Genomic DNA, 12,314 nt, shown 5'->3' with positions numbered 1-12,314 from the left:
TTCCTGCTGGCTGGGAATATAGGGATCGTCCCAAATTAAAAAAAACTCTATATGAAATTCCTATACTTATTTCAAAAGAAAAAAAAAAAAGCACCACATGTTTCTGGTTTGCAAAGGAGAGAATGACAAATATTACAATTATTTCACAGTGGATTGCAAGTAAGGTATCTTGTAACAGAACTGACCAATTTCTAGGATTCAAGGAATAGGTTCTCATTTAAAAGAACTGAAGTCATAAGTGTGCTATTGAATTGCTCAGATCCTTAATACTTCTTTGTTAAACTGTTGCCAAGTACGTGAAGCTAGGCCAAGTAATATATTCTGGCTGTTTTATAAAGATGCCCTGACCCACTTACCATGAGTTTTATACATTTTCTGACAAGATCCAAGATGAAAGCCCACTGAACTGAGTGCTTGCATCCCTACCGCATGTGGAAGAGCAGGGAGAGAAATGAGCAGCAATGTCTGCATGGCTACAACAGCGTGCATATTCAGAGAAGACGGGAGCTCTGCTAAATGCTCTTCATTAAATATTTCCTATCTCATATGATTAGTGGTGTAATAATAGAACTGGGGTTATGAAGGGAGAAGTATCTAAAGGGTGAACACGATTTTCCTATTAACAGACACCAACACATATAAATGGCAGTTTTGCTTTTAAAACTTTGAGTGTTTAGTTTGTTGGACAAAGAAGAAACATTGAGTTTTAACACCCCCCCACCATACATCTGCTCCATAATTAATGAGAAGGAAACTAATTCTAGCAAAAACAATGAACATGACCATCACATATGGCACCAGATAAAACCAAACGATTCCAAGTGCAAGTGCAGTGAAATCCTTAATTAGTCTAAGTAGCACAGCTGTTGAATTCAGCAGCTGTCTGGCAAGCGGGAAAGGGCAGCTCTCCTCCCGCAACATGACCATGCCTCTGGAAGCACACACTGTATTGAACTGTGCGATGCAGTGAGGGGGGAGGGAGGGACAAGGGACAAAAATAAACCCAGAGCAGTAACAGGAAACACTACAGCCACCTCAAATACAACACCATCCATTCCTGCACAGAACCAGAGGCGGGAATCCCTTAAGGAATCACCCGTTCAGAGCCACAAAATATATTCCTAATGTACAGTTAAAAGACAATTATTTGGAGCTGGATTACCAAATGCACCCTGGCAGTTGATTATTAAGCAGAAATCAGCCTTTAACAGAAAAGATTTGCACACCATTGCATTACTTGGTCAGGTAAAGACAGTTAAATGACACCACTTTAATTGATCAAACAGACCATTTACTCCAGCTTATTCATACTGGAAACTATGATTAAAATATTTTGTGCCAAATCACTAATGAGATGAGTGTGCTGATTTTAACTTAACAACACTTTCTCAAACCACAGAAATACCATTATGTCACTATTTTAATAGCCAGGGGATTATGCTGATCTTAGATCAGAAATGAAACACCAAAAGATGGTGATGAACAACAGTGGAGAAAACTGCTTCCCCTGTAATAAGCAACTTCCATTGAATTCACCAAGCTATCTCTCACCACTACCTGTATTAATTTACCAGTTCGGAGAAACAGAAGGCAAAGTGGTTTGCTGCTCATGAAAGAAAATGGGAAAAAAACCCTACAAAAAAACAGGGGTGGAGATCTATGTACTCCTCTCTCGTAGCAAACCCAAATTCTGGATCTAAATTTCAAAAATATTAAGCAAATAAAACCGCCATCAGTTACAGTGGTAAATGCAAGCACTGTTTCCCTGAATGTTGCAAGTGAGAGAAATACACCGGAATCTCAAACGGATAACAGTATTTGAAAATAACCACCTCAAAACTTCTCCCCCTGGGACCTTACAGAACATGTATCAAGCTGCAAATAGTACTTAATATGACATTCCTAAATTCACAGTTGGACACTTAGCATTCCCATCCTGCTTAAAAAAAAAACACAACAGGTTAATTTTCCAAGTGATCCTGTACATCTAGAAGGCCTTTTAATAGAGATGTTTACCTAGCAAATTCACAGTCAATACAATGCATGCAATTGAAAGCCTCCCATTACGCTTTTAGAAATATCTTTTACCTTCTTTTCTGACAAGTCATGATCCAGCTCGTCTTCCGAATCATCCTTGCTCTGCTGCTCTTGCTGTTGCTGCTGCATGTCCTTCATTTTAATCAGCAGTTCTGCCTTCGGTGCAGATGTGCTGTAGTAAGTAGAATTTGTTGTCAAGGAGATGGCAGACGGCGTGCTCTGCTCCTCTTTCCTGGTAAAAAGTCAAAACGTTCATTAACTGCCTTGACACCCTGATTACTGAAAAGAAAGGACACTCTTTTGGAGCCACCATTTCACCGAGCAAGCAGAGGGTACAACAGAAAGCCATTATCTATGAAAGTGGGATAAATAAATAAATACTGCTTGTGAAGAAAATTTGTGTGAACTTAGCACATGCCCATCAAAAACTAAAACTCAAGTAGTGCAGAAGACCTTTCACCATTGCAACGAGTGAAATGGACTTCAGATATCTCAGCTGGAAACAAAATGTGAAGTTGTATTTTACTAAGTAGTGCAAAGACCTCAGTGTCACAGAGAGTATCCCTTCAGACTGCCAAATGTGAGATACTATGATGTGATTATCTTTTTGATTATGGACTTGCACATGAACTTCACAAGAAAGCTACAACTTAATTTGATGACTCATATCAAGAAAACAAAAGACTCACAGAACATCAACAGAGATGGAATTTAATGGAATTTAAAACTTTTCTTACTTTGTTCTCATACACTTACAGGAAATGCCTCATGCTCACTTCAAGTTGTCTTGTAAATTTTCATCACATAAAAAAGGCTCCTTCTCTATCCAGTTACTAGACTGTATAATCTTGGTAAATATCTAATCTCTATGAAATGGGATAAGTTAGTATTTATGTTCTCACAGAAATAGTTTTTAATCAGGTCTCAGGAAACTTTACTGTACAACACTGCTCTTTTTCTGTCATTAATGGTATCAATTAGCAGTATTATGCTTAGCTGTTATGTTAATTGAAGAGCTCTAGAAAAGCATCAAACCTCCACAGTAGGAAGATCCTCACCTTCAGCCCCCTAGGAAAACTGACACACTTACACACTTAACAGCAGCTTACAAGGAATCAATGGCCTACAGGAAGTAATACTCACTTCTCCTCTGAAATTTTTGGAGAAGGAACTTTTGGAAGAAGCTTTCTGCGCTGCTGAGCTTCTTCTAGGAGGTGTTCATCTTTAGGGAATATTCCAACCATCAGATCCATCGTTGTTTTTATTTTCACGTTAGGATCTAGTATGTCTGCTAGAGATTTATCTCTTCCCACAATCTCTCTGGCAAGCTCCTCTGACTTCCAGTCTTCAAAGGTCTTCTCTTTGGCCTTTACATAGCTGACTGCTGGTGCAGCAGCACTGCTGTCCTTTAAGTTGCTTACAGGTTCTTCAGCAGCTTGAGGGCCAGCTGGTTTGGTTCTGGCTTCTGGCTCTGGCTCTACACCTTGCCTGGTGTAAGCACAGAATCGTGAATAGGACTGCTCAGAAGTGCTGAGTGTTTTGATCTGGTCCTTTTCCAAACCACTGGGTAAAGCAGGAGGCTCCATAGTACTGACAAGACTTTGCCGACTCTCCTTCTCTGCACTGCTCTCAGAATGAACTATCTTGATGGGAACCATTTTCACCGTAGTATTGTTGTCTATAACCCTTTCAATTCTGGAAAATAAGGAAAATTGACCTTCAGACATGGAAGAACCTTACATCTCAATTCTTATCTGCAAATCAGACGGGAAGCCCAAATATGAAAAAGCGGCAGATAGGAGATCTAGGAAACGGAAGATTCCTTTCACCGTACCTCAAACCCTAAATCTACATCTTTCCTGCTCACACATTTTAAGTAGCATTAGTTAATTTGTACATAATCCTAACACCAGCCTTGCACAACGCTCACAGTACAGGACCTGTTTGCTTCCATGAACACGTGGGCCCAATCACAGCAGCCAGACTCCAGATTTCAGACGGTGCTGTTGAACTGCCTTTTACCCCTTTGCTGCCACACATACTAAGGAAAACACGCCTTAAGCTCAACCTCACTGCCTCACACAAATCCAACAGTGGCCTCAGCTTTTGGCGTGACAGGCGGCTTAGCTGCTCAGGGAGTTTGTGATTCCCTCCCATCAATTCTCAATTCTTCCAAGGGAAGAGACAACAGACCAGATGGAAGCATACTGCAGGCTAGGCCTTTGCTGAGCTACCAGAGTAACACAGAATCACACATGGAAACCTGGAAATAATTCAAAACTTAATTACATTAGTTATATATCTGTATTTGTAAAATTTTGCACAGACACGGAAGTTTAATAAATATGTATCTCACCGTAGTGTTCCAGTTTTCTGCATAAAGAAATAAAAAACAGTGACTGAAGAGAATAACACGCAATTCTGCATACCCTCTTTAAGGGAAGCTTAGAGCAACAATTAAGTATTGCATAGCACAAAGGGCCACCTTGGACATTCAGTAATACAAGCTATTTAAAGAGGACACCACTTGAATTTTAAAACTGGACAACAACATGTTAAATAACATTACTGAAACATCTGTACTGCATGTAAACCATACCAGAAACTGAAGTCTAGTTTGGTGGTTTTGAATTTGCAGAAAGTTTAAAATTATTGTCATAATGTGGGTTTGGAAGCTCTACAGCAAGTAAAGGAACATTGCCTGCTACCTAAAATATCTGGTTTCATCTGGCTCGGATGCTTGCCGCCTTTCAGATAAGTGACCAAGACATGCTATGGCTCTGTTCCTCTAAGTGTGGGTGTGTCACTTTCCTTAAAAATACACTTATACTTTATTGTGCTGTACTTTTCTTTGTAGGAAATAGCCAAATCTGTTTAACTTTGTATTTTCCAGAAGTTGTATCTTATACTTTAAAGGTATATTTGCTTCTGAATGAATGTGCAATCTCTCAATAGGTATTTACTTTCCTCAAGGGCTTTGTAGACATGCTTTGGCATCCTGATCCAACTTTTGAGGCAGGTTTTCCAGCCCCTGCTGACCCCCACTCCTATTCAGTTGAGGTGTATTCATTCAGGGTGACTGTCATTCTAAAGACCTCACTCCCATGTCCACCACTCAGCCACAGCTCCCTGCCTGCAGGAGTGGGCTCTGCTGGCTGCAGCAAAGCTTGGCAAAGGCCTGCCACTGCCTCTGACACTTTCTGTTGTTTGTTTTTAAATAAAGCCCACACTTTTTGGACTCCACACATTGCAAAGAGGAACACATTTTTTAATTTGCGGGAAATATAAGATGTGTGCATAAGCATGCGTAGGGCAACTGGAAGAGAAGAACTGAGCTAACTGCAATTCTTTATCTAAAATCATAGAATCATTAAGGTTGGAAGGGACCTTAAAGATTATCAAGTTCCAAACCCCCTGCCATAAGCAGGGAACCCCACCACTAGACCAGGCTGCACAAAACCTCATCCAACCTGGCCTTAAAAACCTCTAGGGACGGGGCTTCAGCAACCTCCCTGGGCAACCCATTCCAGTTCCTCACCACCCCAGCACCTGTTTTGAGACTCTGAGTACATTCCTCTCAGCCTAGTAAAAGATTTTCCAGATAGTTAAGGTATCATGAAGTCAACTGGCTTCATTCAGAGCAAAAAACATTTCAACTCCAGGTGCTTCCGAAATTCTGTTTCTGCAGCCACTATTGTCCTGATGACTGCAGGTTTTCCATTTGTGGAACTGCAGCATGAAATTTGGATTTGCAGTAACTCTGCTTGTGGCCATTACAAAGCTTTACTCCAACCACAGGCACTGTCACTCCTTGACCTGAGTGTATGTTTACTGCAAATTTATTTATGCACATCTACTGACGCACTCCTTTCATCTTTATTATCACTAAGAAGTCATATTTGGCAATAGCTGGGTTCTGGACACCACCACTATTTCTCCACGCTGCATTGCTCTACCTAAAATCCTGCAGGAAATGCTACACACTCATTCAGTTTATCCTGTTGAACTACAAGCCACCTTTCTTAAAGAAGAGTAAACAGCTACACGCTAGCATCATCAAACATCATTAGGTGCCCACAGCATGTAAAGTGGCATACCCAAAAGCTCATATGCAAGGAGTCAACGGAAATAATAAGCCAAATCAAATTAACTGCATATTAAGAGAAATCTACTTGAGATATCTTACTTGTATTAAATAACTAACATAGTAAATGCCATAGAGACGGTTCAGAGGTATGACCTCTGCATGCCTTTCCTTTTTTGCCATACCTGTTTTATTGAGTAATGTAATTATTAACTGAGGACAACACATTGTGCGCAAATAAGAGCTGTCTGGGCTTAAGAATTTTAAATGTTACCAAAAGGTTTTTAGGGCAACTTTCAGATATGGACATATAATTAGGCACACCTCAGTGCTCATTTCAATATTAAGGCTTAGTAAAAATGAACGACAAATACAATTAGCTTTCTATACCTCCTTAGATTAAGGAAGTCAAAGCAATACACTGAGGAAGTAATTACTAATGTCCTCTACTTTAGCACATAGACGCTAGGGTTCACGTTGCAATTTTCACAGTAAACTGTATTATTATTTCCTATTAAAAACATGGCAGTTCGAAATGTCATTTTTTTCCTCCAGTTACAAGAGCAAAAACATCAAGGCGTGTGTAGGAAAAAAAGTGATTCACATTTTCTACGTCATAAGGCACACTGGAAAACAGCATGTTTGAGCGTATTCAACCATTTACATTACAGTTATGAAAAGTTATTCCAACTTGTTTTGCTCAGAGAAGTAACCTCTGCATTTATTCAGCTCAGAGGTTTTGTTTTTATTCTATAACCATTTATTATAATGCTGAAGGATTTATGAAAACTAAGATTCCTGAGCTTCCTGGAAGAGTTTGTTATCTTGTGGGAAAATACCTTTTATGATGTTATCAGTATTTGACAGACACAGCAATCAATAAATTTCAGTCAGTTTATCTAGCCTGGGAAAGGACTGATGCTCTCCTGCTGCATCTTCAGCCCCCCTCAGCACAAACAGCGCTGCAGACACCTCCTCAGACTACCTGGAGTGCCATGTTACATCATAAAAGCAACATGAAAACGGTCATGATTTGGCAATGTACCTTACTGTATGCATTTTCAAAACACGTTCTTACAAAGGATACAGCTTCCCTTCCAACATCTGCTTTGTCCCTACACTGATTCATGTTCATATACAGACTTGAGTGGAGAAAATGATGAGAGGGATTCTTCTCATTTTGCCCAGACTTACAGTGGAAAAAACATTTGAATCCATCCCTTTAATTTTCTGCTAACTACCAGCTGTAACACCCGAGCAGCGTCAGTCGACTAAAAGAAACCACAGACCAGCTGAAGGACTTTAATGGTGCTAACTGGAATGTCACACTAATCTGAAGTCTCTTCAGGACATGCTGGGATGGCTCATGCTTAATGAAATCAAAGGATGTCTTTATAGTAAAGAAAAGGAATAGTAAACCATTAATAAGGCCTAAGTGAGCAAAAAGAATCAGTAAAACAGTAAAGGAGTTACATCTTGTACCTGGCTGGGTTCTCATCCTGTACAGACACAGGAGGTTTATCAGTGAGCTTCTGCGGTGCAAACTGAGGAGAGGGGGACCTTGATGTCTCCATGCCAGGCTTCTGAAGATACCGATACTTGGAAGATAATACAGGCTCAGACCTAAGGTGCGTTTTTTCTTCTAAGTGCTGACAAACATTCTCCGTGGATGATGTTTGCTGGAGCTGCTGTGGATTAGCACTCTTCAGTTTTCCATTGAAAGCTGCAGGACTCTGACAGAGAGCGGAGTGACCGGCAAACACTTCGGCAGAGCTGGGGGATGAGGATGGGAAGGGTCGGCTGGGCGCTACCAGCAGGGATTCAGAAGAGGAGCCGAGTGATGGTGCAGAATTATCTGGTCGCCTGTATTTATCTCTTTTAGGTGGCGGTGGCCTCTGAGGAGCAGGTCCACGCTTCTTGTTCACCAGCGCTGGCTCTACCTTATGGTTTTCCTCTCCTTTTCCCCGGGACAGACAGGAGTGGCTCTCGTTTGAGGTCTGTGGCTCAGAGCAGGGGAGATGAGGCAGGCTGTGATCCTTGCTCTTCTCGCTCACATTTTCCTGAGAGTATCGGTAATCACTAGGCAACGTCCCAGACCTCCCCCGGCTCTCGTGAGGCAGAACTGTAAGCTCTCGTGCATGCAAAGGTCTGACAGATGCCTTCCACTTGTGGCCTAAATTCTGGTCCAGCTGATCCCTCTTCTCCTGTGGGTTTTCCCTCAGGACCCCTGTGTCACCTTGCCTAGAGAGAAGACAAGTTGTTAGTGCGCTGCTGATTTATATCCTTCAGTGTGAAGCCACCACACCGACCCAAGAAGCTTCGACACTGCGATCACAATCAACATTTAACAGCAACTCCTCCAGTCTACGGTAATTGTATGGCACAAAAACACCCTCTCGTGTATGGGCACATGCACTGTACCTAATCTAACGTGATGAGTCTAAGCATCATGTCAGGCTAAATTAGGGTATGGAGCACCACAAGATGCAACACAACCTTTGGGTAACCCGAGGCACTGCAGCGAGCGTGGGGTAGTTAAATGCACAGCACACCTCGAGTAAGTGCTGATGTATGTGGCACAGCCAAACATGCAAACATTGGTAGAAAAGAAAACTCTTCAGAAGAGGAATCCTAATATTAGAATTAAATTACCTTCTTGCTTCATAGTCAGTAACAAAGTGAGGAATACAAGTTTATTTTCTACATGCAAAATTAATACTTTGGTGTAATTTCAAATGCGGATTGAATACCATTAACTTTAATTACTAATATGCAGGTTGGATATTTGCACAACTGATGAAAAATGAAATGAGTGCAAACAAAAAGTTTGCAAAGCTAAAAAACTGTGGAAGTGAAAATTAGTATCTCTCAAAAAAAAGGCAGAAAAGGAAATTTAGAAAAGATAGTATTTTCCAGTCAGACTTGTTTTACACTTGACCTTCTTTTGCCCTGTCAGCACAAATGACAAACAATGGCCAAAAAGGCCTTATCTTAAGACAGAAATATTTTTGGGTTTATTCCAGTTTTACACTCTTTACTTCTCTAGCCATGAAACAGGCTTTTGCAGCTCCAGGCTTGTGCTTTGCTACAAGACACATAGTTCATTTGTGCCCACCAGGTAAAGACAAATTTGGAAAGAAAAAGAAGGCAGAAAAAACCCAAAAGTATCCCTAGAGCACTGAGAGGAAAGAAGATTTTCATTGTCTAGATAACCCATGTAGAGCACAATTTTCCCCTGGTTAACCTGTGCCCAAAAATTCTTCAGGCCTCTATTCATCTTCACGTACATAAGCCATAATATAAGACAGTGTAAAAGCTGCACTTAGGTGCATGGAATTCTCAAGCGAATGGCACAAAATGCTGCAAAGACATAAAGACAAAATACATGCACTACCTCAGCCAGTCTGCAAAGTATACATTGAACTTTGCATGCACATCAGGAGTGGGCGTGCGGGTGGAAGCAAACAGGACAGAGCATACCACCCAACTAACATGTTTACATATTCAGAGCATGTAACCCAATTTTTTTTTTTTTTAATACTACCCTGGATAAGAAGCAATGAACACTTTACTAGTCCTGTCACCTTCCAAAACAGAGTAAAAGAAAATAAAGAATCACAACACAGAGAAATTTAGAGAGTCTACATTTGCAAACATAGAGATAAAATTCAGAGATTACATACGTGCCTTCATACAGCTTCCACAAAATTAGCCAAACATTTTGCAGTACCACAGAAATGGGTCTGAGGAAAGGTGGCTACATTCAACACTGAGGCTAATTTGTGAGTGAGTCCTCATGCAAAACATGCTTATTACATTATTTCAGACAGATTTGAGCTTACTGTTCAGAAAGGAGGAAAAGAAAGCAAGCTTCAAGCCCCAGGAGAACACAGTGGCAAGAACCTGCAAAGGTTACATTATTATCAATACCAAGAAATCCACTAAGTTACTTCAGACCTGTTGGTGCTTCATATAACAATATGCCTAGAATACAGCTGTTCAGAAATGAGGCCTATAGTATTATGCAAGAATAACATGTCACTGAAAGGAACTAACCATTTTTAACCAAGCATCACAAAGTGAAAGAGACAGACAGGTTTAAATAATCTAAAAACATGACAATTGACTTAATTAGCACTTTCATCCTAGATAACAAGGCAGTCACCACCAAAAACATTAAACTAGAAGTTACCTTCAAACCCAATCACCATGACACAATGCCACAACTATCCCAATACAAAAGCCTTCCTGATGCAACAGAATCGGGAAAGCTCACACCACATTCTCCATTCCTGACACATGATGATGTTACAGCTTTGACTGTCAGATGAGTTACACCCCTCACTTAACCTGAACTGCAGAGGATGTGCAATCCATAGACTTCTGCTGTTGATAAAAAGTGGCATGCAGTAAGGATGAGTCTAGTACAGGAAGCCTACATGAGCCTTTTATACTGTACCCACTTTTGGTATTTACACATAGAAGCCTTCATATCTGAGTGGTGAGGGGCAGAAACCCAAAATATGCTTCTAAGCAGGAAAAAGGTACTGCACCATTACCAAAAACAGTACTCCACAATTTTGAGACGCTCTCATTTAGAGAGAGCTTCACTCTCCCAGAACAGGTCTGAGCAGAGAGGCAAGAGGCTGCACACCTGCTGGCCAGGTGAGCTCAGGAGGAGCTCTGCTCTGTGCCTTGCATGTTCCACAGAATGGCCACAGCCACCTAACACAACACTACCACTCACCACCGTGAGAGCCGAAATGTGCATCTTCATAATGGCAGGAAGTATTTTCTGTCCAGTGGTGGACTTGGCAGAGATACTTTAACGGTTGGACTTGATGATCTTAAAGGTCTTTTCCAACCAAAATGATTCTGTGATTCTACATCTCTCAGTTTCCTTCTGGCTCCATTAGCTTGAAGCATACATGCTCACGACTGAAATGTAAAGGCCAAGTAAACACTAAGCTGGGGAAATCAACCAAGTCTCCTCCCTGGTCTGGACACCCCCAGAGGCCCCAGAAATAACAGAGGAGGCTATTCTAACAAACCAGAGACAGGTAACAATAATGTAAGCTACTACATGCAAGTTGAACCATGGAGAGCCACAGATACACACATACATACACACACGCGCACCCTACTAGGAGCCTGCCAGTGGATTCAATGAGCAATTATGAAAATGAATCATTATGTATAGATGCCTATCAGAAAGATAACATTTTTGGTTGCCATAAAAAACAACCCCAAACCACTTCCTTCGTTTGCCCCAAACTCAGGATTTGACTAAATCTGGCCAAAGAGGCAAGATGATCTGAATGAATGTCATATCACAAGAAACGAAAGTCACTTCAATAAACTCAATGTGTCTGATTTGTATCTGTCTGATTTACAGTTTCTTCAGAATGCTTCAGGCCAAGCCAAACAGTGCCACATGACACTCTAAAATCCTAGACTAGATAAGCTTTGCAAAAATGTTATTAGCCAACATTTGAAAAATACATTATCAAAGACCTGACCTCTGTGCAAAAGTTTCACCATAAAATATAAGCATGGTTATGTCAGCAACAAAATGTCCAGCACTAACTTACTGACAAAAGAGAGCAAATGGAGTGGCTGATTCTGATTTAGCTTAAATTCCTTCTCAAACACTACAAGCTACACTGGAAAAAGGCATTCATACCTGATTAAGGCTCCTCCAGAAAGTCCTCACCCTACAATAACAATGATTATTAATTAAGGCCACAAGTCAAGGCCTATCAATCAAGGCCACAGTTTTGCAGTCCCTTTAAACTCATCTAAATGCAGATATTCTGCCAGAAGAGGCAGCCTCCTTCTCAGTCCACTCTGATTTTGTTTTCCTGTTCTCTCCATTGTATTAAGAGTAAGAATTGTACAGCTCCACAATAAATTGGATCACGGAACAGACTGGGCTCAAACAAGGTAATTTTGTGACTTAAAGCAACTGTGAAACGCCGTCTTTGCTTAAACCAGAACTCTCTTTATAGGCAGAGCCCTTGACACTGTGCTTCTTTTTCAACTGTGAATTTATGGGACGGAACTATGTTTTCATTACGTATTTGCCTGGCTGTTGGCACAGTGGGATCCAAAAGAATTTCTGCAATACTTCACAAATAAGCAGTGGTTTCTGCTACCCAGTGCAGTTCTGCTTGAGAGTATAACAGGATGCTAT

At 40.9% G+C, this 12,314-nt stretch overlaps 1 protein-coding gene across 1 annotated transcript in view; it reads right to left on the bottom strand.

The window, feature by feature from the left end:
* The window catches only part of SHROOM2 (shroom family member 2), a 72,355-nt gene that overhangs the window by 8,606 nt on the left and 51,435 nt on the right, over window positions 1–12,314 (bottom strand). Inside the window, exons 7-9 of the mRNA XM_010004656.1 lie at window positions 7,604–8,362; window positions 3,181–3,732; window positions 2,089–2,269 (exon numbers count right to left, since the gene is read on the bottom strand). Of these exons, the coding sequence (XP_010002958.1) occupies window positions 2,089–2,269; window positions 3,181–3,732; window positions 7,604–8,362 (1,492 nt within the window). The remainder of the gene's footprint in view (window positions 1–2,088; window positions 2,270–3,180; window positions 3,733–7,603; window positions 8,363–12,314) is intronic.

Source organism: Chaetura pelagica, unplaced genomic scaffold, assembly GCF_000747805.2.
Source record: "Chaetura pelagica isolate M959 unplaced genomic scaffold, ChaPel_1.0 scaffold178, whole genome shotgun sequence".
In the NCBI taxonomy this organism is placed as follows: domain Eukaryota; kingdom Metazoa; phylum Chordata; class Aves; order Apodiformes; family Apodidae; genus Chaetura; species Chaetura pelagica.
Note: the sequence above shows the minus strand (reverse complement) of the source record. Positions and strands in the feature narration are given on the sequence as shown.